This window comes from Anomaloglossus baeobatrachus, chromosome 7, assembly GCF_048569485.1.
Source record: "Anomaloglossus baeobatrachus isolate aAnoBae1 chromosome 7, aAnoBae1.hap1, whole genome shotgun sequence".
NCBI lineage: Eukaryota > Metazoa > Chordata > Amphibia > Anura > Aromobatidae > Anomaloglossus > Anomaloglossus baeobatrachus.
The window spans coordinates 152,695,499-152,719,255 of record NC_134359.1 but is presented as its reverse complement, the minus strand read 5'-3'; the positions used below and the strand labels follow the sequence as shown (position 1 = coordinate 152,719,255).

General features: G+C 43.7%; 1 protein-coding gene across 3 annotated transcripts in view; it reads right to left on the bottom strand.

Moving 5' to 3' along the window:
• INPP1 (inositol polyphosphate-1-phosphatase) overlaps nt 1-23,757 on the bottom strand; it is a 130,512-nt gene that overhangs the window by 88,721 nt on the left and 18,034 nt on the right. For all 3 annotated transcript variants that reach the window (XM_075317762.1, XM_075317763.1, XM_075317761.1), the window contains exons 2-3: nt 22,624-22,847; nt 18,799-18,859 (exon numbers count right to left, since the gene is read on the bottom strand). In XM_075317762.1, the coding sequence (XP_075173877.1) occupies nt 18,799-18,859; nt 22,624-22,827 (265 nt within the window). In that variant the 5' untranslated portion in view covers nt 22,828-22,847. The remainder of the gene's footprint in view (nt 1-18,798; nt 18,860-22,623; nt 22,848-23,757) is intronic.

Here is a 23,757-nt window from a genome sequence, read left to right as displayed (position 1 = left end):
TATATCCTGTATGTTCTATTGGTATAACTGGGACATTTTTGTTACAGAGATTCCGACTATGGGTTTCTTTATACCTTACTCTGTGAAGGAACAATTTTTGATCTAGCAAACTCCAGCCTTATGTTTCACAATTCATTTAGCTGTTGTAGGAATTCTGTGATAAAGATTTTGATCATGGATTGTTTTGAGTCTGATATCCTAGTAAAGGCCCCGTCACACACAGAGATAAATCTTTGGCAGATCTGTGGTTGCAATGAAATCATGGACATATTGTTCCATTTGTACACAGTCACAAACCTGGCACTGATTGTCCACAATTTCACTGCAACCACAGATCTGCCGCAGATTTATCTCTGTGTGTGACAGGGCCTTTATACACATCATATGTTCCACTATGGTGTGAGAATACAAAATATTTGTCTATATGCTTATCTACTGTGAGAGTACAATATTATTTACATACATACATATACAGTACAGACCAAAAGTTGGGACACACCTCATTCAAAGAGTTTTCTTTATTTTCATGACTCTGAAAATTGTAGATTCACATTGAAGGCATCAAAACTATGAATTAACACATGTGGAATGAAATACTTAAAGTGTGAAACAACTGAAAATATTGTCTTATATTCTAGGTTCTTCAAAGTAGCCACCTTTTGCTTTGATTATTCCTTTGCACACTCTTGGCATGCTCTTGATGAGCTTCAAGAGGTAGTCACCGGAAATGGTTTACACTTCACAGGTGTGCCCTGTCAGATTTATTAAGTGGGATTTCTTGCCTTATAAAAGGGGTTGGGACCATCAGTTGTGTTGTGCAGAAGTCTGGTGGATACACAGCTGATAGTCCTCTGAATAGACTGTTAGAATTTGTATTATGGCAAGAAAAATGCAGCTAAGTAAAGAAAAACAAGTGACCATCATTACTTTAAGAAACGAAGGTCATTCAGTCCGAAAAATTGGGAAAGCTTTAAAAGTGTCCCCAAGTGCAGCTGCAAAAACTATCAAACGCTACAAAGAAACTGGCTCACATGAGAACCGCCCCAGGAAACGAAGACCAAGAGTTACCTCTGCTGCGGAGGATACGTTTATCCGAGTCACCAGCCTCAGAAATCGCAGGTTAACAGCAGCTCAGACTACAGACCAGGTCAATGCCACACAGAGTTCTAGCAGCAGACACATCTCTAGAACAACTGTTAAGAGGAGACTTTGTGCAGCAGGCCTTCATGGTAAAATAGCTGCTAGGAAACCACTGCTAAGGACAGGCAACAAGCAGAAGAGACTTGTTTGGGCTAAAGAAGACAAGGAATGGACATTAAACCAGTGGAAATCTGTGCTTCGGTCTGATGAGTCCAAATTGGAGATCTTTGGATCCAACCACTGTGTCTTTGTGCGACGCAGAAAAGGTGAACGGATGGACTCTACATGCCTGGCTCCCACTGTAAAGCATGGAGGAAGAGGTGTGATGGTATGGGGGTGCTTTGCTTGTGACACTGTTGGAGATTTATTAAAAATTGAAGGCATACTGAACCAGCATGGCTACCACAGCATCTTGCAGCGGCTTGCGTTTAGTTGGACCATCATTTATTTTTCAACAGGACAATGACCCCAAACACACCTCCAGGCTGTCTAAGGGCTATTTGCCTAAGAAGGAGAGTGATGGGGTGCTACGCCAGATGATCTGGCCTCCACAGTCACCAGACCTGAACCCAATCGAGATGGTTTGGGGTGAGCTGGACCGCAGAATGAAGTAAAAAAAGCCAACAAGTGCTAAGCATCTCTGGGAACTCCTTCAAGATTGTTGGAAGACCATTTCTGGTGATTACCTCTTGAAGCTCATCAAGAGAATGCCAAGAGTGTGCAAAGCAGTAATCAAAGCAAAAGGTGGCTGCTTTGAAGAACCTAGAATATAAGACATATTTTCAGTTGTTTCACACTTTTTTGTAAAGTATTTCATTCCACATGTGTTAATTCATAGTTTTGATGCCTTCAATGTGAATCTACAATTTTCAGAGTCATGAAAATAAAGAAAACTCTTTGAATGAGGTGTGTCCAAACTTTTGGTCTGTACTGTATATATGTGTTTTTCTATATTTGTTTTCTATAACCACTATATACCTTTCTATAACCAACTTCTTTTTTTTATATGAGGTGCAAGATGGAGTTTTAAAGCCTGCAGCTGATGTCTGATATATATTCCAGTTTGTTTTTGGATTACTGCTACATATCAGGAAAAGTATGCGTACTTAAGGTCACCAGCTGGACTGATACAAAGCAACAGAATGCAGATGTGATAAGAAAGACTGGCTATCTGCGCAAGTCCAAATTCAAGGCTGAAGATATTACGTGCCAGAGATGGAGTCGGGAAAATAGGAGGCGCTGAAAGGAATTTCCAAGTTAGATAAACGTCACAGACTTTTTGCATATTTTTTAATATAGCCAATGGCATAAATAGGAATTTTACTAAAAAATTAACCCTATAACTGCTCTATAAAAGGCTGGCAAAAATAAAGCACGTCACTCTTGTGCACCTGCTCTCACTGAGTAGGGTTTAAAACAGATATTTAGGACTAAGAAACAGGGGCCTAGGGCAAATCTCATGGCATGTATAATGCAACAACTTCAAGGAATATGAGAACACGAAAAATAAGAAGTCTATAAATTTTGCTAATTAGTAGAAATAACCATCCCATGAAGACTAAATTAATGCTATATAAATATTTATTGTAACAATACTTCAGGACAGTGCAAATCAGATATAGTCAAAATCAAACAGATGGATAAAGTGCAGAGGGGGAAAAGAAAAGACCCCACATGCCCCTGGATAAATGTTTATAAGTAGACAGGGTGAGTCATGCTATTCATAAACAAGGTATAAAAACAGGTGCAGGAAAGATGCACTGAATAAATAGTCATATCACAACAATCAGACATCAGTAAAAACACTCACCCATGTTGGTACAGTAAAGACCCAGGGTTGCACGTGGGGACCAGCGTCCCGACACGTGTTTCAAGTCTTACGCTTCTTCGGGGGACAGATATTTGTTTGGTCTAAATTCCTTTGCCAACACTCAAACTAATCAGAGATTTTAGCAAACATTCACTGTTAAGAATGTGATTTCCGAAACTATGGAATTTCTCCTTGACAATGGCGATATTACTATTGATGAGGGATTGTTTACATCTGTGATTACTTGACTGGGATGGTTTAACCTTATCCGGTTTGATTCTGTTTTTTTCAACCTTTTAATATATTTTACAAAATTATGTCACCTTTTCTAAAATAATAAATGTACTTTGCACTAGAAAAACTTTCTTTTGTCTTCCTCTAAATGGGTGAGGAGACAGTAAGTGAGGGTAGACATGGTTGTACGGCGAGAAGTGGACTGAGGGTTACTGCAGGTTGTATGTTTGTGGGAAGAGGTGGGTCTTCAGGTTCCTTTTGAAGCTTTCCAAGGTAGGCGAGAGTCTGATAATGAGGGTATGCACTAATGTTTTTGCTGCCTCTTGGTTAAGGAATGTACGAATAAGGGAAATGTTTTTGAGTTGTAGTTGTCAGGAGGTGATGAGGGCTTTGATATGTGGCTTGAAGGAGAGAGCAGAGTCGAGAATTACCCCCGAGTGTGTGGGACTGGGGAGAGTGAGTAGCCGTCAACTTTGATGGATATGTCTGTTGGAGGCTTTGAATGAGGAGTTAAGATAATGAATTCCGATTAGTCCATGTTAAATTTTAAAAATCGAGCAGAGAAAAAGGATGAAATAGACAGACATTGTGGGATTCTGGTTAGTAACGCGGTGATGTCAGGCCCAGAGAGGTAGATATGTGTATCGCCAGCACAGAGATGATACTGAAAACCGTGTGACTAAGCTGTCCCAGGCCAAATGTGTAGATGGAGAACAGCAGGGGTCCAAGAACTGAACCTTGGGAGGACGGTAACAGATAGGGGGCGAGATGAGGAAATGGTGTGAGAGTGGGAGACGCTGAAAGTTTGGTCTGTTAGCTAGGAAGAGATCCAAGATAGAGCCAAGTCTGATACCCAGTGATGAGAGAATCTGTAGTAGAAGGGAATAGTCCACTGTGTTGAAGGCAGAGGACAGATCCAGAAGGAGGAGGACTTTTTGAGGATGGGTGTGATCAATGCATGCTTAAAGCATGACAGCAATACACCAGTTGTTTCTGATAAGTTGAAGAGATGGGTTAGAGTGGGTATGAATGACAGGAACAAACCAGTTTGTGATAAGTTGAAGAGATGGGTTAGGGTGGGGACTAAAGGCCCCTTTACACACAGACTTTCAGCGATCCCACCAGCGATTCCAACCTGGCCGGGATCGCTACAAAGTCTCTGGTGAGTCTCTGGTGAGCTGTCAAACAGGCAAACCTGGCCAACGACGCAACAGCGATCCGGACCTGCAGAACGACCTAGCTAGTCAAACACTGGAAATGAGTGATGTGTCACAATATCTGTCAATCACTATTCTCTGTCAGTCGGTCTCTCCCTCTCGGTCTCTATTCTCTCTCTGTCAGTCCGTCACTATCTCTGTCCCTCTCTCACAGTCTGTTGGTCATTTTCCCCTCCTCTCTCATACTCACCGATCCGCGGCACGGCGCTGCACGGCATTCACACTGCTGCGGCGGCTTTTCCTCTTTTGAAAAAGCCGGCCGCTCATTAAACAATTTCATATTCCCTACTTTCCCCGCCCACAGGCGCCTATGATTGGTTGCAGTGAGACACGCCCCCACGCTGAGTGACAGGTGTCTCACTGCACCCAATCACAGCAGCCGGTGGGCGTGTCTATACTGTGCAGTGAAATAAATAATTAAATAATTAAAAAAAAACGGCGTGCAGTCCCCCCCAATTTTAATACCAGCCAGATAAAGCCATACGGCTGAAGGCTGGTATTCTCGGGATGGGGAGCTCCATGTTATGGGGAGCCCCCCAGCCTAACAATATCAGTCAGCAGCCGCCCAGAATTGCCGCATACATTATATGCGACAGTTCTGGGACTGTACCCGGCTCTTCCCGATTTGCCCTGGTGCGTTGGCAAATCAGGGTAATAAGGAGTTATTGGCAGCCCATAGCTGCCAATAAGTCCTAGATTAATCATGTCAGGCGTCTCCCCGAGAAACCTTCCATGATTAATCTGTAAATTACAGTAAATAAACACACACAACTGAAAAAATCATTTATTAGAAATAAAAAACACAAACACATTCCCTCATCACCAATTTAATCAGCCCCAAAAAGCCCTCCTTGTCCGGCGTAATCCACGGACCTCCATCGTCGCATCCAGCTCTGCTGCATGCAGGTGACAGGAGCAGCAGAATACACCGCCGCTGTCAGCTCCACGCAACAAATGAGGTGAGTAGCGTGATCAGCTGAGCTGTCACTGAGGTTACCTGGATCCAGCGGTGGATGCAGCGGTGGCCGCGGGTAACCTCAGTGACAGCTCAGCTGATCGCGCTACTCACCTCAGTTGCTGCGTGGAGCTGACCGGAGCGGCGGTGAGTAGCGCGATCAGCTGAGCTATCACTGAGGTTACCCGCGTCCACCGCTGCATCCACCACTGGATCCAGTGACAGCGGGTAACCTCAGTGACAGCTCAGCCGATCGCGCGGCTGTCTTCATTAGCTGCGTGGCGGTGACAGGAGCGGCGGTGTCTTCTGCTGCTCCTGTCACCTCCATGCAGCACAGCTGGAAGCGACGCTGGAGGTCCGTGGATTACGCCGGACATGGAGGGCTTTTTGGGGCTGATTAAATTGGTGATGAGGAAATGTGTTTGTGTTTTTTATTTCTAATAAATGATTTTTTCAGTTGTGTGTGTTTATTTACTGTAATTTACAGATTAATCATGGAAGGTTTCTCGGGGAGACGCCTGACATGATTAATCTAGGACTTATTGGCAGCTATGGGCTGCCAATAACTCCTTATTACCCTGATTTGCCAACGCACCAGGGCAAATCGGGAAGAGCCGGGTACAGTCCCAGAACTGTCGCATATAATGTATGCGGCAATTCTGGGCGGCTGCTGACTGATATTGTTAGGCTGGGGGGCTCCCCATAACGTGGAGCTCCCCATCCCGAGAATACCAGCCTTCAGCCGTATGGCTTTATCTGGCTGGTATTAAAATTGGGGGGGACCGCACGCCGGTTTTTTTTAATTATTTAATTATTTATTTTACTGCACAGTATAGACACGCCCACCGGCTGCTGTGATTGGGTGCAGTGAGACACCTGTCACTCAGCGTGGGGGCGTGTCTCACTGCAACCAATCATAGGCGCCTGTGGGCGGGGAAAGTAGGGAATACGAAATTGTTTAATGAGCGGCTGGCTTTTTCAAAAGAGGAAAAGCCGCCGCAGCAGTGTGAATGCCGTGCAGCGCCGCGTCGGGGATCAGTGAGTATGAGAGACGAGGGGAAAATGACCGACAGACTGTGAGAGAGGGACAGAGATAGTGATGGACCGACAGAGAGAGAATAGAGACCGAGAGGGAGAGACCGACTGACAGAGAATAGTGATTGACAGATATTGTGACACATCACTCGTTTCCAGTGTTTTAAGTCCCCTTTACACACTGAGACTTTGCTGCACAGCGAGAAACAAAGGACCAAAGAATGGTCCTGAACGATTTGTAGCGATGAGCAACTTCACAGCAGGGGCCAGGTCGCTGATGCGTTTCACACACTGCAATGTCGCTGGGGATGTCGCTATTACGTCACAAAACCGGTGACGTTACAGCGATGTCGTTTGAGATGTTGCAGTGTGTAAAGCCACCTTTAGACAGTGGAGAGGCTGAGGATTAGGTGCGACGGGGGCTGGTGAAGTGCACGTGATGACAAGTGATCTGGAGAGTAGAGGGGATAGCTGATCTTCTGTCATGGTGGAGAAGCTGGAATCTGAAAAAGAGGGCTGAGTAATTATGAGCAGGGGCTGTGAGGATTGTGGGTCAAATCTTTCTCTGATGTTGTCAATCTTCTGCTCTTACATAGAACTCTTATTCAGTGTGGCTCCTTCACGGTAATCACATTACTGAGAGGAAGAGAGAAGTCGTTGATGCAATAAAGCTTCTATCAGAATACAAATATGTGCCAATATTCCAATAGACTAAAAGTCTTCTGAAGTGAAGCAGCAGTTGATGTCATCACATGCCTGTGTCAGTGTAAGAGGGTGGTCGCAACCCCAGAGAGAGAGAAGATGTCCCCCTAAAGACATCACATAGTTGTGAAGCATTTATTGAATGTGTTGTATGGGGTTATTAATGTATTGTTACAATAATGTGTAATTATATGGGGCTACCACTTGATGCCACCCAAGAGTAGGACACTGACACTAGGAGCAAACATAAGTAAGCAGTTGAAGGCTAAATCTGCCTAGTAACAGACAGTTGGGAATTTGAACGTAGCCTATAAGGGAGTAGCTGGTGCATAGGTAAAGAGACTGTTTCTGTGGAAACGTCAGTTAGGGCCCAGCCTGGGTCGGAGTCAGGCCTCAGGCCTGTGGAGCAGCAAAGTCGCTGGCTATGTGGAACTTGTAACAAGGAAAGTGGAGATAAAGTTACAGTTGTGTGCAGATAGAGATTGTTGAAGTTAGTTAAGTTTGGGACACAAGACAGGGCAGGAGCAAGGGGACGAGAAAGAAACCAGATGAAGGAAAGTGGGACACCTCTGATGATGGAGTAAAGGAGACATAGGAGAGAGGGAGCTGCCAAGAGAGAGACAATTTGGACCACACTACTGAGTCCTGAGGCTGGCAAAGGATCCTGCAGCTGGAGCCCTGAGAGAATCTGAGGAAAGATTGTGGCTTGCTGGGAAGCAGTGTGGCAAATAGGGATAAGCCTAATGGGCACCTTTTTGGGACTGTGGTGTGGAGTAGTGTCCGAGGGCACTGTATCCAGTAGTTCTTTTCAGTGGCGGCCCTGAACTACCTGTGTGAGGTCATGGTGATTGGTCTAAAAGCATGTAACAATACGCATCTACCAGAGGTGAGAAAGAGAGAAGGATGGAGCTAATGTACAGCTGTAAGATAGAGTTTAATAAAGAAAACCTGTTTAAGTTGCCTGGTTATCTTGGACAATTCCTTGTTGCCAAGGACGATGCCGGTGATCAGAAAAAGACCACTTTGCTGGAGAAACCAGGTATTTCCCTGTGGGATGATCCCCCAGACCTCCATATTCCCTTTCCCCAGGGACGAGTGCCACAACTACAAAAGAGCGCCCCCGTCCCACCGTTACATCAGCAGATAAGCACAACTGGTAAATGGCCCAAGAACTAGACAAGATATGTGTTTATTCCAATCCTGAAGAAGGCAAATGCAGTGGAAGCTAATCGGACAGTTGCGCTCACACCTCATGCCAGGAAAACACCACTGAAGATTCTACAGAGACGCCTACAGCCTTACTTTGACAATGAGCTAATAACACAATCAGAAACAAAGTTTCAAAAAAATGAGTATAAAAGCTCTTAGTTTATTGTATATTAATTAAAATACAAAACAATATAATACAATACAGTATATCAAAAGCAAGATTGCCAATCCAAGTCTGAAACCGTAATATACCTGCACTTGTAGTAAAAATCAGTAAGTTTTTATTAATGATATTTAGAAACACTAAAATATTTATTTTGTTCCAAAATTGAACTCTAACACCATCTAGTGGTAGAATAAATTATCTTCACATAAATATATTAAAAATGTCGCACGAATTATAAGAAAAAATTGTAAAAAAGAACAGTGCAAAAAGGTGTTTAGTAAAACGTAATATACCTGCACTTATAATAAAAATCAGTAAGTGTTTAATATTTATATTTAGCGACACTAAAATGATATATTATTCCAGAATTGAATTCTAACATCAGCTAGTGGTATTATAAATTATCAGCTCATACATGTTTAAAATAACACATTAAACATAGAGAAAATTAACTTATTTAGTGCAAAAAAGGTATTCAGTCAGACCCTGTTGCCTCGACACGTGTTTCGTGCTACTACTTCATCACGAGGTGCACAGTCAGTTTTGATGAATGGTTGAATTTTTCTATTTCTTTGAGAGCAAGTGAAAAATGTTGCTGAAATATGGTCAATCTGCTTGCTATAGGAGACGGAGTGAAATATGTTTCCGTGCAGCAACGCTTTGCCTTCTCCATGTCATTCAAATACTTGTCAAAGTTAAACTTCTCGGGGGGCGGGGCAATGTAGCCGACCAGAGAGGACGCATGGGAAGAGAGCTCCTATAATCCTGATCTTATCCTGGCCATTTACACCCGGTTACCTGACCCATTTACTCACTGACCTGCTGCTGTGACAGGAGACACCATCTGGAGGCTGGCGATTCCCACTGGAGCTATTCCCTGACTCGTGCACGGCGTTGCTGGATCTCCTGAGGCTGGAGAGTGTGGAGCAGCAGCCATCTTCCCTACAGCCTGCATTTTCACAGTGAGGAGCAGAGCATGACTCCTGAGAGCAGTGAGGAGTGACAGATTTATGGCCAGAGGTGAAGACCCGAAGCGGTGAGCAAAGGGAGTTAATCCCTTAGCTGTGTAACTGGCAGTCAGTGAGCAGCAGCCCATTAAGGGGCCGGCGGCTGTGTAGGAGACTTTAACCCATAGAGTGCTGAAGGGTCTGGAGTGTGTGCCTTGAAACACAGGCCCTGCAGATTCTCCTTGACACATGAAAACAAATAAGTGGCACATATTGAAGTCCCCACGCTGCGCAGGCCTGCATCATCCTGATAAATATATCCTGAGTGCTGTGCTGCCCTGGGACTCTCTTCATTTTTATTATCCACCATATAAGTGGCTGTTTTCTGGCTCTCTGGACGTGGTGAGGAAGTGGAGACAGACATATTACTAAATATACATTATAAAGGCACAGATTCAGACGCATGGGGGCACGATAAGAGAGGGGTGCAGAATCAGCAAATCCCCAGTGTATCAATATGAGTCCCCCTAAACAAAGTGGAGCTATTGACAAACTTAAGGAGTTCGCAAGGGGTGGTCAGGCAGATGCCCCTAAAACCAAGAGAAATGCTACCCCAAAAGGTCAGGCACTAGTGGCTGACGGGTCAGAGGATCAAGAGGATTTAACCCTGAGGCAGGTGTATGAACAGCTTCTACAAACAACTTCTACAAGCAACAGCTCCCTCACAGGGAAGATTGAGGAGGTACATTCAGAGGTGGGCCTCCTGCGTCAGGACATGCAATCCCTGAGGGCCCGAACAGCGGAAGTCGAGACGTGAGTGTCTGAACTGGAGGATCAAACTGTAACACGCAAAACAAAAATGACCACAATGGCCGGATCGGCAAATGCATGGCACCAGAAAGCAGACGATCTGGAGAACCGCATGCGTCGAAACAATATACAAATCATAGGACTGCCAGAGCGCTCGGAAGGTCAGCATCCGGTCAATTTCCTGGAGGAGTGGCTGAAATCTAATCTCGGAGATGAGTTCTCCTCGACATTTGCGGTGGAGAGGGCGCACAAAGTTCCAACGAGGCCTCCTATTCCAGGCGCGCCACCACGTCCCTTTTTAGCAAGGATGCTCAACTGCAGAGATAGAGACACAGCACTCCGTCTGGCCCGACAGAGGAGCCCACTCAAGTTCAATAATGCTGCGCTCTCGATCTTTCCAGACTTTTCGGTGGACCTCCAGAAACAGAGGGCCCACTTCATGGAGGTGAAGAAATAATTAAGGGAGCGGAACATCATCTACTCTATGCTGTACCTTGCCCGGCTCCGCATAGTGCATGAAGGGTCGTCTGTTTTTTACTACACCTGCTGAGGCTGAGGACTTGCTACAGGTACACCCGAAACCTAAGGGGCAGAAGCAATGACACGATTTTCCTAGGTGACATTTTCTGTGCCCCCTGGCGAGCCTCTTCTTCCATGGTTGCTTGAAGCCCCCTTTGGAGACAGACGGGACTTCTCCGTGCCTCCAGTGATGGAGGAATTGGCCAGGAATTGGTTCTTGTGAAATGGGAGCCCTATCTTGTGCACCCTTATACCACCTATACCAGGACACTGTATTCAGTGGTGGTATCCCCATTGATGTTTGAAATGTTTTACAGGACTTATCGGAAAGGTCCTGAAGTTCGATATTGGTTCTTTATGTTTACAGCTGCAATTGCATTAACTTTACTTCTTTGCAGGGACTGGCTTATTACTGTTGGAGGGTTAACCACACTTAATTGCAGGGCAGAAAGCGTCTTATACCTGAGATCCTGGTTCTATAAAAAGATCTATGTGATTTGGGGTCAGAGCTGATATTTATGACCTGGAATGTCAGAGGCCTTAAATCGCCCAAAAAACGTATTAAGGTACAGGTACACTGATGCCGCTTCACTGATGCCTCTGCTCTTTGCCAGTCATTGCACTGTTTGTCTATCCGTTACACAATCCAATATAAACTTATCACTCTCATTTACAAAGCTCTCCACAGTTCTGCACCACCCTACATCTCCTCCCTCATCTCTGTCTGTCTATCACCCCGCCCGTGCCCTCCACTCTGCTAATGACTTAAGACTGACATCCTCAACAATTTGAACCTCCCACTCCCGTCTTCAAGATTTCTCACGAGCTGCGCCTATGCTCTGGAACACACTACCAAGAGAAATCCGATTAATTCCCAACATCCACACCTTTAAGCGGGCCCTAAAACACATTTCTTTAGACTAGCCTATCATCTCACTGCCCTGATCTAATCTAGTCCCTTTCTGCCCTTCAAAAAACTTACTTCCAGTTCTCGTCCCCTGTACCTGTATAAATTCTCACCGACTGGTTCATGCAGCTGCTTTTGAATACCCTATTAAATCGATGGCTGGACCATATATGACAAGCTTTTCTCCCCCCCATTCACCTTTTGTGTCTCCCCTATTTCCTCATAGACTGTAAGCTTACGAGCAGGGCCCTCACTCCTCCTGGTATCTTAATTTTGTTATTTTGTATTGTCTCATTGTCTGTACATGTCTCCTTTTAATTGTAAAGCGCTGCGGAATATGTTGGCGCTATAGAAATAAAACGTATTATTATTATTATTATGGTATTCTCCCAAATTAACCAAGTCAAGGCCCAACTGGTGGTACTGGTAGAGACTCAAATCACACGGGACACAGCCAGACTAGTAAACAAACCGTGGGTACAATGGTCGGCACATGCGTTCCACACCAGCTGCTCCAGGGGTGTCTCTCTATTGGTCCATAGACATATCCATTGGGAAGTGAAGGTGGTGAGGCGTGACCCGGAGGGGCGATTTGTGTTTATATATGAGTCTATAAACTCTAGAGATTATGTGCGGTTATGTATTTACAACCCCCCGCCAGCTCGCATCTCCATTCTTAAACAAGCACTGAGCTTTGCCCTCAATTATCCAGATGCGTATGTGTTATGTATGGGGGATTTTAATCTTGTGATGAATGAGGAGCAGGACAGGTTTCGGATGGATGGAGGGGGACAACATTCAGCCACACACTTAACTGATTTGCAGCAATGCGCAGAGGGAGGTGGGTGGATTGACCTTTGGCGACTCCGGCATCCTAATACCCGAGAATATACATGTCATTCTTCTACTAGACGCACGCTGTCTCGACTGGATTATATTTTGGGTCGAGCAATATCGCAACCTGGGTAGATGACGTGGTACACGGGATCAGGGGCATATGAGATCACAGCCCAGTGATTCTTACTATGAAGACTAACCAAGGTGTTGGTAAACCCTTTTGGAGGTTAAACCCCTTTTGGCTGAAACTAATAGATCAAAGTGATAGAACTCTGACCCAAATAGAGGATTTCCTGGAAGCCCACCCTAAACCCTGGAATATTAACTTGGTGTGGGACACTCTTAAAGCCTACCTTAGAGGGTGTTTGTCTTCAACCATAACATATCTTAAAAGAGTGACTAAAACTGAGGATGATATAGTAGAGGGGAGACTTAGGGACTCAAAGGCAATATATATATATCGGCCCCAACCGATGGAAATAGGGCGGCCTGGATGCAATCATATAGGTTATATATGCAGCACTCTGAGACCAAGTCCAAACGCAAATTGTTCTTTACCCGACAATCATATTTTGAGCTTGGAAATCAATCTAGTAAATTATTGGTATATATGGTTAGGCAACACAACACTTCAAATACAATATTGGGTATACAGAGGATGGATGGCTCAATAGCTACATCCCCTGAAGATATTTTAGAGTGCTTTTGTGAATACTATAAAACCCTATACACTTCTAGAAATACTCATGGAGTTCAAAGTTGCGTGACATATTTGTCGGATTTGGAGTTTCCCACTTTGAGTGGATCACAACGGGAGTCTCTGGAGGCGGACATCACACTGGATGAAGTGATTACTGCCATCTCGGATATGGCTAGGGGGAAATCTCCGTGTCCAGATGGCCTTCCCATAGAATTCTATAGTAAATATTGTGACGTATTGGCCCCGATTCTTTTAGCGGTTTACTCACTTTTTGCAGCCGGCGACTCTCTACCTGCCTCCTTGTACGAAGCACATATAGTCGTGCTGAGGAAGGAGGGTAAAGACCCACTAGACTGCGGTTCATACTATCCTATATCCCTAGTTAACGTGGATTACAAGATCTTTACCAAAATACTGGCGTCCAGGCTTAATTCAGTGATATTGAGTATAGTTCACCCAGATCAAACCGGATTTATGCCTGGGAAAAACACCTCTATAAATATAAGACGGGTCCAGTCCATAGTGCAATATAGCACACTGGTCCAGGAGAATGAGTGGGCCTTGGCCTCGCTGGACGCGGCCAAGGCATTTGACTCGGTAGAATGGCCATTTTTATTTGCCTGCCTCCAGAGATTCGCCTTTGGGCCTAAATTCAGTAATTGGATTCATATGTTGTATAGGTCCCCGACAGCCAGGATACTAGTCAATGGTGCTATGTCTACACCCTGCTCATTGAATCGGGGCACAAGACAGGGATGCCCTCTGTCTCCAGCATTGTTTGCACTAGTTATTGAAGCTTTGGCAATTAGAATCCGCTCTCATCCACAGATCACTGGAATCATTATAGCCAACCGCACAGATCAAATAGGATTGTAAGCGGATGACATGGTTGTCTTCTTAGATCGAGTGCAAGAGACTCTATCGGTGGTTATAGACACTATAGATAATTTTGGGGAGTTTTCGGGACTACGCATCAACTGGAATAAGTCGGCTTTGATGCCATTAATGCATGGGTCTGGAATTTCAATGGAGGGTAGGTCACCTCTGCAAGTGGTAACTAGCTTTAAATACCTGGGAATACACATACAGAAAGACCATACACTAGACGAGTATAACACCACTTCTGGAGCACGTTAAACTTAAATATAACTTGTGGAGCAAGCTACCCCTGTCAGTGGTTGGCAGAATAAATTTAATCAAAATGATATTACTTCCAAAGCTTAGTTATACACTACAACATAGTGCAGTATCAGTACCCAAATCCTTCTTCTCAATGTTGAATTCGCTTACTACCTCTTTCATATGGGGGAAATCCAGACCCAAACTTCGGGTATCCATTTTACAGAGATCCAAAAGACTGGGAGGGATGGCTTTACCGGAGTTCTTCCTCTACTACCTCGCGGAACAGCTTAGGGCACTAGAGACTTGGATGCCTGGATGTCAGCTGCGAAACTCTGAGAGTCACTTGGCACACGCGGCTGGGACTGATTGTTTAGTGCGTTTTCTGGAATCAGAGGGACTGAGAACACCATGGCAATTACCCCTCCTCAGGTTGGCAAGATTAGTCTGGCGACAAGCCAAGAGGGTGGTACACTTCGAAGGGGTGGTGGCGGAACTCCCATTATGGGGAAATAGCCACTTCCATACTCTGAGAGATCACCCCTCGGCGCAATTATGGGCCACTCACAGCGTCAGTGCATTAGGTGATCTTTTTGTCCCGGGAACCACAACCTTCAAGTCTTTTGAACAAGTCCAGATTGAATATAATGTTCCAAGATCACAGTTTTGTTTTTAGATACCTGCAGATTCGCACAGCGATTCAATCCCACAAACAGAAAATTGGAGTGAGGAAATTGATATCATCACTTCCTATGAAAGGTATTCTAAAATCACAAGGACCCCGAGGCCTAATCTCAGCTATATATACTTACCTGTTGTCGGTGGGGGTGGAGTCGGACCCCTTGCCAGCCCAGGATAGATGGAAATCTCTAATTCCCTCTCTACAAAGAGAGGAATGGGAAGAGATATTGGAATCTCCGACTGCGGTATCCCCTTCGGTTAATAATAAGTTGATTCAATGCTACATTGTCCACCAGGCATACCTTACTCCAACTCAATTATTTAGTATGGGCCGTTCTCGTACATCGGAGTGCCCGAGGTGTCATCTCTCAGGGGCAAATTTCATACATATGATTTGGAGCTGTCCCAATATATCTTCGTACTGGCGGGGAGTGACATCTCTGCGGACATCGATTGTGTCGATTCCTGTTTTGTGTGACCCTTTAATATGCCTGTTTGGGGTGGTGGAGGAAGAGTCCTGGGATCATTACAAGACAATATTCCTCAGAGAGGCATTGTTTCTGGCTAGGAAATTAATAGCTCTGAGGTGGATGGGAGATTCGAATCCAACTGTGCGGTCCTGGTTTAAACTAGTCAATGCAACCATAGTCTATGAGCGAGTGGTATATTATAATAGGGGGTGCCCGGGAAAATTTAACAAAATCTGGGGTTTGTGGAATTCTTCTCCAGACACACTTGTGGAGGTTTGAGGGAGATTATGTGGATAATGGTGGTTCCCGTTAGATGTTGGGATATGAAACACTGTCCAATGGTATATTGAGATATAAAAATGCAATGTGGCTGTTCTTTCTTTTTCTATTCCTCTTTCTATCTTGTTTTCAAAATATGGTCATGCTGATGGATAGAGCTGTTCTTATGCTCAATATAAAATTAGATATATATGCAAATGATAAGTATGGATAATAACATTGTTCTATCGTATGTGCTAAAGATATTATGGACTTTATATGACTGTTCATTGTTATATTCAAATATTACTATCTATGTACTGAGCTATTTTTATATGGCAAATGTCAGTTGTACCATGTTTGAAATTGTTAATAAAACTAAGTTTTAAAAAAAAAAAAAAGTTAAACTTCTCATCTGATGAGGATGAAGATATGGCAGCAGTAGTACTGTCAGGACCCAAGTCCTCTTCCGCCTGGCAGTCCTGTAGCCACTCATCCTAACTGCTACCTCACTGAAAGCTTATTTTCCTTTAGTAAGCTGTTGATCATCAAGCAGTATACGATGACTTGGGTCCACATAAACAGCTGCCAGAAGAATGTTATTTTCCAATAGCGGGGTCTCTCTCAGTTTCATTGAAGCAGAAATGCCATCTGCGATTAAACCTCCTCTTTGGGACAGGCAAAATAGTACGTTCTTCCACTCCCTTATGAAAATGCCAGGAGTTAAATCCTCAGCTTGTAATTTTTTAGTCACGGTAAATGGGTGCTTAAGCAATTCCTTCAATTCAGCCACCTGTGTCCACTGACCTTGATTTAGGGTTACCTGAGGGTTCACCATATCTATAAGAAACGGTTTTAGTTCAAGCAATCGCTCAATCAATTGCTGCCCCACCGAGTGGCTTGATCAACAATTGCCCCTTTCCCAGCACGTCTCTTCAAGATGGAATCAATTTTAGTGGTTCAAGTGGCAATAACCAATTTCCTCACTTTTCAAATCAGATTTCCAGCATCTCCCTCTTGCAGACTCTCTCTTATTGCCAGCTGCAGCTTGTGCACAAAACAGCGCATGTGATGAATATGAAAGTGTTTTGAAGCAGCTTCAACAAGATCATCTAATCCTAAAGTATCATATTGCTGTTTTTCTGTTGCAATATCTGTTTGTTCCTCAGTTACATGAGCAGCAGTGTGGCCTTTCATCTCACACATACTGAATCCTAAATGTTCCTCTAGCTGTTGTTCATTACTCTCATTCATCAGTGTAATTGTACTTATGTTTGAAGCATTGTCCGTTACAATAGCAAGAACCTGTTCTTTGAGTTCGGAATCTTGCAGAACCTTTTCCACTAAGGCCTTGAGAAACTGGCTGGTGTGATGAGCTTTAGTATCTTTTACTGCCAGTGTCTTGGTAATTTCTTTCTTGTCACAAACCTATCGAACATTGATGGCAAAATAGTTCAGTGAAATGCAGTGACTTTGGGCGTCCCAGCAAAGGCAATGAGTTTCAAGATATGACATTCAGACACAGTTTTGTGAGGATCCGTTTTTGGGCTCAAAAACGGATCCTCACAAAGAATGAGCATGTCAGTTTGTGGCGTTTTTCTAATCTACTTTTGCTATTAAAAATATTATCTATAAGTTCAAAAATCTTTCAGGTGATGCGGTTTTTTAAAAAGCTGATCTGCTTTTGCAGCTGACAAACGTATCCTCAAAAAACGCAGCAAAAACACTGTGTGAATGTAGCCTTAGATCAGGAATAGAACAGCCATTTATAGGACATTTCAAAACTTTCCCAAATTCCTATGAAAAAAATATTCAGCACATTCTGCATCGAACTACTGTACCCAATTTATTATATATTTTAGGAGTCGGAGTCGGTCCATTTTATACCAAAGCCGGCTCCACCAAAATCAACACAGACTCCGACTCCACAGCCCTGCTGCTTCCCCGTCCATACCTTTTCCCTGTCGGTACCGGCCCCGCGCCACTTACTCACTGCAGCCACCTGCGCCCCAGCGTCCTGCCTCTCCTCCTGTGGTCTTGGCTCTGACTTCCGGGTCGCGGCCCTCACACATGCACCACTAAGGGGTACACGTGTGCACTCTCCTTGACTTAAAAGGCCAGCACAGCTGTCCGGAATATCACTAATAAGTAACTTTTGGTATTTAAGACTTGCTACTCCCCATGGCCAGTGCTTGTTCAACGCGTCCCTGTAGCTTGTCTCTTGTACTAGTTGTTCAGGTCCCTCTATGCCTGTGCTTGTTGTAACTGTCTCTGCTTGCAGATCCTGAGTACCGTTCTGAGCACACACTCCAGCCTCATCCCAGTAACCTGCACCAGTCTCTGGTTCTGGACTTCAGCCTACCTCCTGTGACCTGCACCAGTCTCAGTTCTGGACTTCTGCCTGATCCAGTTAACCTGTACCTGGTCCAGATCGGATCCTGCATCCTGTAACTGTTGCTGATCCCGGCTTCCGTGCATCTAGGCCCTCTGCGGTTACGCCTGACAGTCCCTGTATAGGGGTTCACTTGAGGCGGCGTCGCAGGGGAGTCCGGTGCACGGTCCAGTGGGTCCACTTCCAGGACTGTCCTTACAATGTCAAGGAGAACAAAAATACATTTTGGATCAAATCAAGCCAGACATGTCACTAGAAACAAGGATCACCAAGCTATGACTCGCAAACTTTGGCACATCTTACGAAAAGAGCAATCACTGGAGAAAAACATCATGGTAGGAAAAATGGAAGAAACAAGGCGAAGAGGAAGAGCAGCAACCAGATAACTTGATACTATCAAGATAACAGCAGAAAAGACCCTGGTGGACCTATCTAGGCTTGCATAAGAGCGATCTTCCTACAGTGCATTCATGAATCGCCCTAGATTGATATAGAGCTAAAGGATGTTAAACAACAATATATTTCTCATTTTTAAACTAGAAATATTAAATAACCAAGAGATTTTTTTTTTAAACTATTTTATACTTTGTAAACCATTTCATTTATCTCCTAAAGTATATTATTTTCTTTCCTCAATCATAATTGCCCAAAAATATATTCTGTTTTAAATAGAAATGTAAAATTACTTACCAAGCTCATTTGTAAATTCATTGGATTCTTCTCCTCTTACATTTTTCTCTAAGCCTGGGAACTAAAACAGTTACAGTCAGCTTTTTTTCCCCAACTATAAAAAGATTAATAGATAGATAGATAGATAGATAGATAGATAGAGATAGTACAATATCTTCAGAAACAATTGGAAATGTACCAAAGATATATCCTCTGGATTTTTTAATTAGTGGTCCAAAGTAATACAACAATAAAACATTGTTTGTCAACTTACATGTTGTAATTTCAAACAAGAAACAGAATAAAGGGCAAGTCCCGCAATAAAAGTCCCCCTAATTAATACTTGGTTGCACACCCTTTAGCATGGATGACAGCCTCCAAACGTTTCTTCTAGTCATCTATAAGCTTCTTAAACTTCGCAGCTGGTATTTTCTCCCACTCTTCCCTTGCAGTTTGTTCAAGCTCTTAAATGTTTGCAAATTTTTTTTTTTCCCCAATGGCAGATTTCAACACACCCCAAAGATGGGATTGAGGTCAGGACTCATTGTTGGCCATTTTAAAACAGTCCATTTTTTTATTTTTCAACCATTCCTCTGTACTTTTGAATGTGTGCTTTGGGTCATCGTCTTACTGGAGGACCTATGATATTTGACAAACCAAGTTTTCTTACACAGAGTAGGACATTTCTCACTAAAAACTAATAATTCTGATTTCATGACTCCTTTGATACGATCAATGCCTCCAGTACTAGACGCAGCAAAGCAACTCCACAGTGTTATGGATTCTCCACCATGCTTAGCTGTTGGTAGGGTGTTCTTTTCCTTTTAACCTTCACTGCGCCATCTGTAAAACTATTGCTTTGCATTGCCAAAAAGGTCTGTTTTTATTTAATTTGTACACAGAACATTTTCCTAGGCTTGTGGTTTGTCAAGGTGCTTTTTGGCAGACATCAGTAATTTATTTTTAGGTCTTTTCTTCAGCAATGGTTTCTTCCTTGGCCTTCGCCCATGAATCTCTGCTTGGTTTAATGTAAGGCGTATCGTACTCATTTAAACCATGACCTCAGACTGTTCCAGGTTGGCCTTCAGGTCGATGGATGCTTGACGTGGTATTTTTATCCATCATTCTCAACAATCTTCGAAACCATCTCTTGTCAATTTTCCTCTTTGCCCCCACATCCAGGGAGGTTCTTGACTTTTCCATGCTTGATAAAATTCTTAACCTCTGAACGACACATGATGTATTAGGTACGATTTGGATCGTGTCAGCGTAATCCCCGGCGGCTGCCGCGGTGAGCCGGCAGCGATCCCTGCACATGTCAGCTGTTCCAATCAGCTGACATGTGTGGCTATCAGTCATGAGTGGATCCACGATCCACTCGCGCCTGTTAACCCCTTCAACCTCGCTGTCCAAATGTGACAGCGAGATGTAACAACGCGCCGTGGTAAACACCCGGCGCCATCGGAAGTCACGTGATGTGATCACGTGGAGCCGATGGTTGCCATGGTAGCACAGGGTCATGTGATGACTCCTGTAGCTATCATCAGTCAATTCCTCTTACACCCAGCAGAGCGTCGTGTATGAGAGTAGAGCAGCTGTTCTGCAGATCATAGCAATGCAGCTGTGATCTACAGAAATGAACAAGCAAATCAGACTGCTGAACCTTATAGCCCCCCCCCCCAGAGGGACTAGGAAAAAAATAAATAAAAAAAAACCCAAAAACCTAAAAATTTAAATTACCCCCCATTTGCCCCATTGAAAGTTAAAGGGTTAAAAAAAAATATATAAAATATACACACATCGGAATGCCCGATCAAAATATAAAATCAATTCACCTGATCGGTAAACAGCGTAGCGGGAAAAAAAGTCCAAACGCCAAAAGGTTTTTTGGTCGCAACAAATTTTGCACAAAATGAGATAATACGTGATCAAAACGTAGCATCTGCGCAAAAATGGTACCATTAAAAAGTCAGCTCCCAAAAAATGAGAACACTACGGATCGCGGGAAATGGCGCAAAAAGTGTGCCATTTCTTTTGGACAAACTTCTGAATTTTTTTAACCCCTTAGATAAAAGAAAACCCATACAAGTTTGGTGCCTACGAACTCGTACCGAACTGAGGCATCACACAAACACATCAGTTCTACCATATAGTGAACACTGAATAAAATATCTCAAAAACAATCGGGCAATTGCACTTTTTTTTGCATTTTTTCCGCACTTGGAATTTTTTTGGGTGTTTTCCAGTACACTATATGGTAAAACTAATGCTTTCATTTAAAAGTACAACTCATGACTCAAAAAATAAGCCCTTATATGGCAAAATTAATGGAAAAATTAAGAGAGAAAAATTACGGCTCTCAGAAGTGGAGCAAAAAAAAAAAACAAAACAGAAAATTGCCCAGGGGTGAAGGGGTTAATAACACTGCACACTGTTGAAATTGGGATAGCAAGGTCTTTGGATATGGCCTTACGCCCTTTGGAAGTCTTGTAGCAGTTATGAGGTTTTCAGACAGCTCCTTTGCCTTCACCATTGTAACAAAGGAACAGGGCCTACCATGTGGCTTTTTAAAACACTGAAGTTATCATTCATTGGCTAATTTATGTCACATGGGCAATTTATCATAGGCGAGTCAAACTGTGTTTCCATACTAATTAAGGGTATGTGCGCACATTGCGTTCTGTGCAGTGTGGAAAAGAACGCACCCTCTGGCAGACTGGACAACTGTAAACACTGCGTTTGTAAAAAAAAATGCATCCAAAACGCATGCATTTTGGATGCATTTTGCATGCGTTTTGGATGCATTTTTTGCAGTGTGGTCCCACGGCAATTCACCTCTGTTATATGCCTGCTGACAGCAGACACAGACAGTTGCGCGATGAGAATGACCTCTGATGAACTTCACCCGACTTCATTGTCATACCGCGGCTCTGTATGTGTGTCGCGTCCTGATTAGCGGTCACCCATGAAGGAGTCACCGGTGACCGTAAATCCTCTGAGTGATTGAAGTGAGCAGCGCGATTAGCGGTGCCATCACTCAGTTACCTGCGGCCACCGCTGGATCCTCCACCCGAGACCGCAACTCACCTGTGACGTCATCGCTGATCGCGCAGCTCACTTCAGTCACTCGGGCGACTTGCTGTCACAGTTGGAGAATTCAACGGTGGCCACGGGTAACCTGAGTGACGTCATCGCTAATCGCGCGGCTCACTTCAGTTGCTGCATGGGGAGAGCGCAGCCACGAGAGTATGGGCGGGCACTTGCGATGCAATCACAGCGCCACCCATACTCTCGTGCTTGTGACCACGTAAATAGGTGTCCCGGCGTGCACGGGACCTCGGGCGCAGTGGGCGGCATCCTGAGGGACGAATTGGAGCATGGGGGACGGCGTAAGATACAGCAACGGACGCCACACGGCCTGCCCCCATGGATAATTTACAAGATTTTCAAACTGAAAGGTACAGTTTTATAAAGTATTTATTTTGGTTTAAAAGGGGGCACAAAAAGTAAAGAAACCTTGCTAGAATGCAGCCCACGAGCTGCAGAGGGGGAAACATTTAGGTTGAAAGCCAAATTTCTGATGACAGGTTCCCTTTAAACTTCATAGGTGTCAATAATGATGAGGACTGTAGATAGATTTCTATATCCCTGTTGTTTACCCCCCTTTTCTTTTTCAGACTACCTTTTTTGTAAATTAGATATAGATGCAGCAGAAGTGAAAACCGGTGAAAATGCAGGATACAAGTCATAGCCACATTACTTAGATAAGAAAAGATTTCACCTTTGGACTCTTTGTAAACAAATATGACCTGCAAAGTATATGATGTATGTCTTGAGACTGCTCACCTTTTTGCCTAGGTCATGTTTAATGACTTCCTGGACCAAGACATCAGCCAAGGTTTTAAAGTCAATAAGGAATTTTTTATTCTTCTCTTCCTCCTTTTTTTCTTCAATTAAAAGCTGAAATAGGGCCTCTTCCTGCCGACATGCTCGGGCAATACACGCAGCCTTCTCAGAAGCACATAACAACTCGTGGAGGATTTCAGACATCTTCTAGACTATCTTTTACACTGCCAAATTAAGAAACAAAGGTTATTACAAGGCGCACACCATATACAAGCTCTGAAAGTGATCACCCTATCATACCTCCCAACCGTCCCGGATTCTGCGGGACTGCCACGATTTTAGAGGTGTGTCCCACAGCTCACAGCTGATGTCCCGGCTCCTCCCCTCAGTGCAGTGAATAAATTAAATTAAATCATCATCGGCTCTGGATTTTCGGGGCGGCCGGGACTCAAACCCGTGGAACTGTGAGTTCATTGTTTCAAAGGCAGCAGCTCTACCACTGAGCTACTGCCTGTATTGAAACCCATAGGAAGATTTTGTTATCTTGATCTCTATACTGCAGGTGAGACACCAGAAGCAGATTATTCAGCTGCAAAGATGGATGGAGGGATGGATGAATGGAGTGATAGAGGGAGGGATAGAAAGAGGGATGGATGAATGATAGAGGGATATATAGATACATGACAGATAATAGAAACATACATGATAGATAGAATCCTAGATAGATAGATAGATAGAATCCTAGATAGATAGATAGAATCCTAGATAGATAGATAGAAGCCTAGATAGATAGATAAGATAGAAGACTAGATAGATAGTTAGAAGCCTAGATAGAAGCCTAGATAGATAGATAGAAGCCTAGATAGATAGATAGAAGCCTAGATAGATAGATAGATAGATAGAAGCCTAGATAGATAGATAGAAGCCTAGATAGATAGATAGATAGAAGCCTAGATAGATAGATAGATAGAAGCCTAGATAGATAGATAGATAGAAGCCTAGATAGATAGATAGAAGCCTAGATAGATAGATAGATAGAAGCCTAGATAGATAGATAGATAGAAGCCTAGATAGATAGATAGATAGATAGATAGATAGAAGCCTAGATAGATAGATAGAAGCCTAGATAGATAG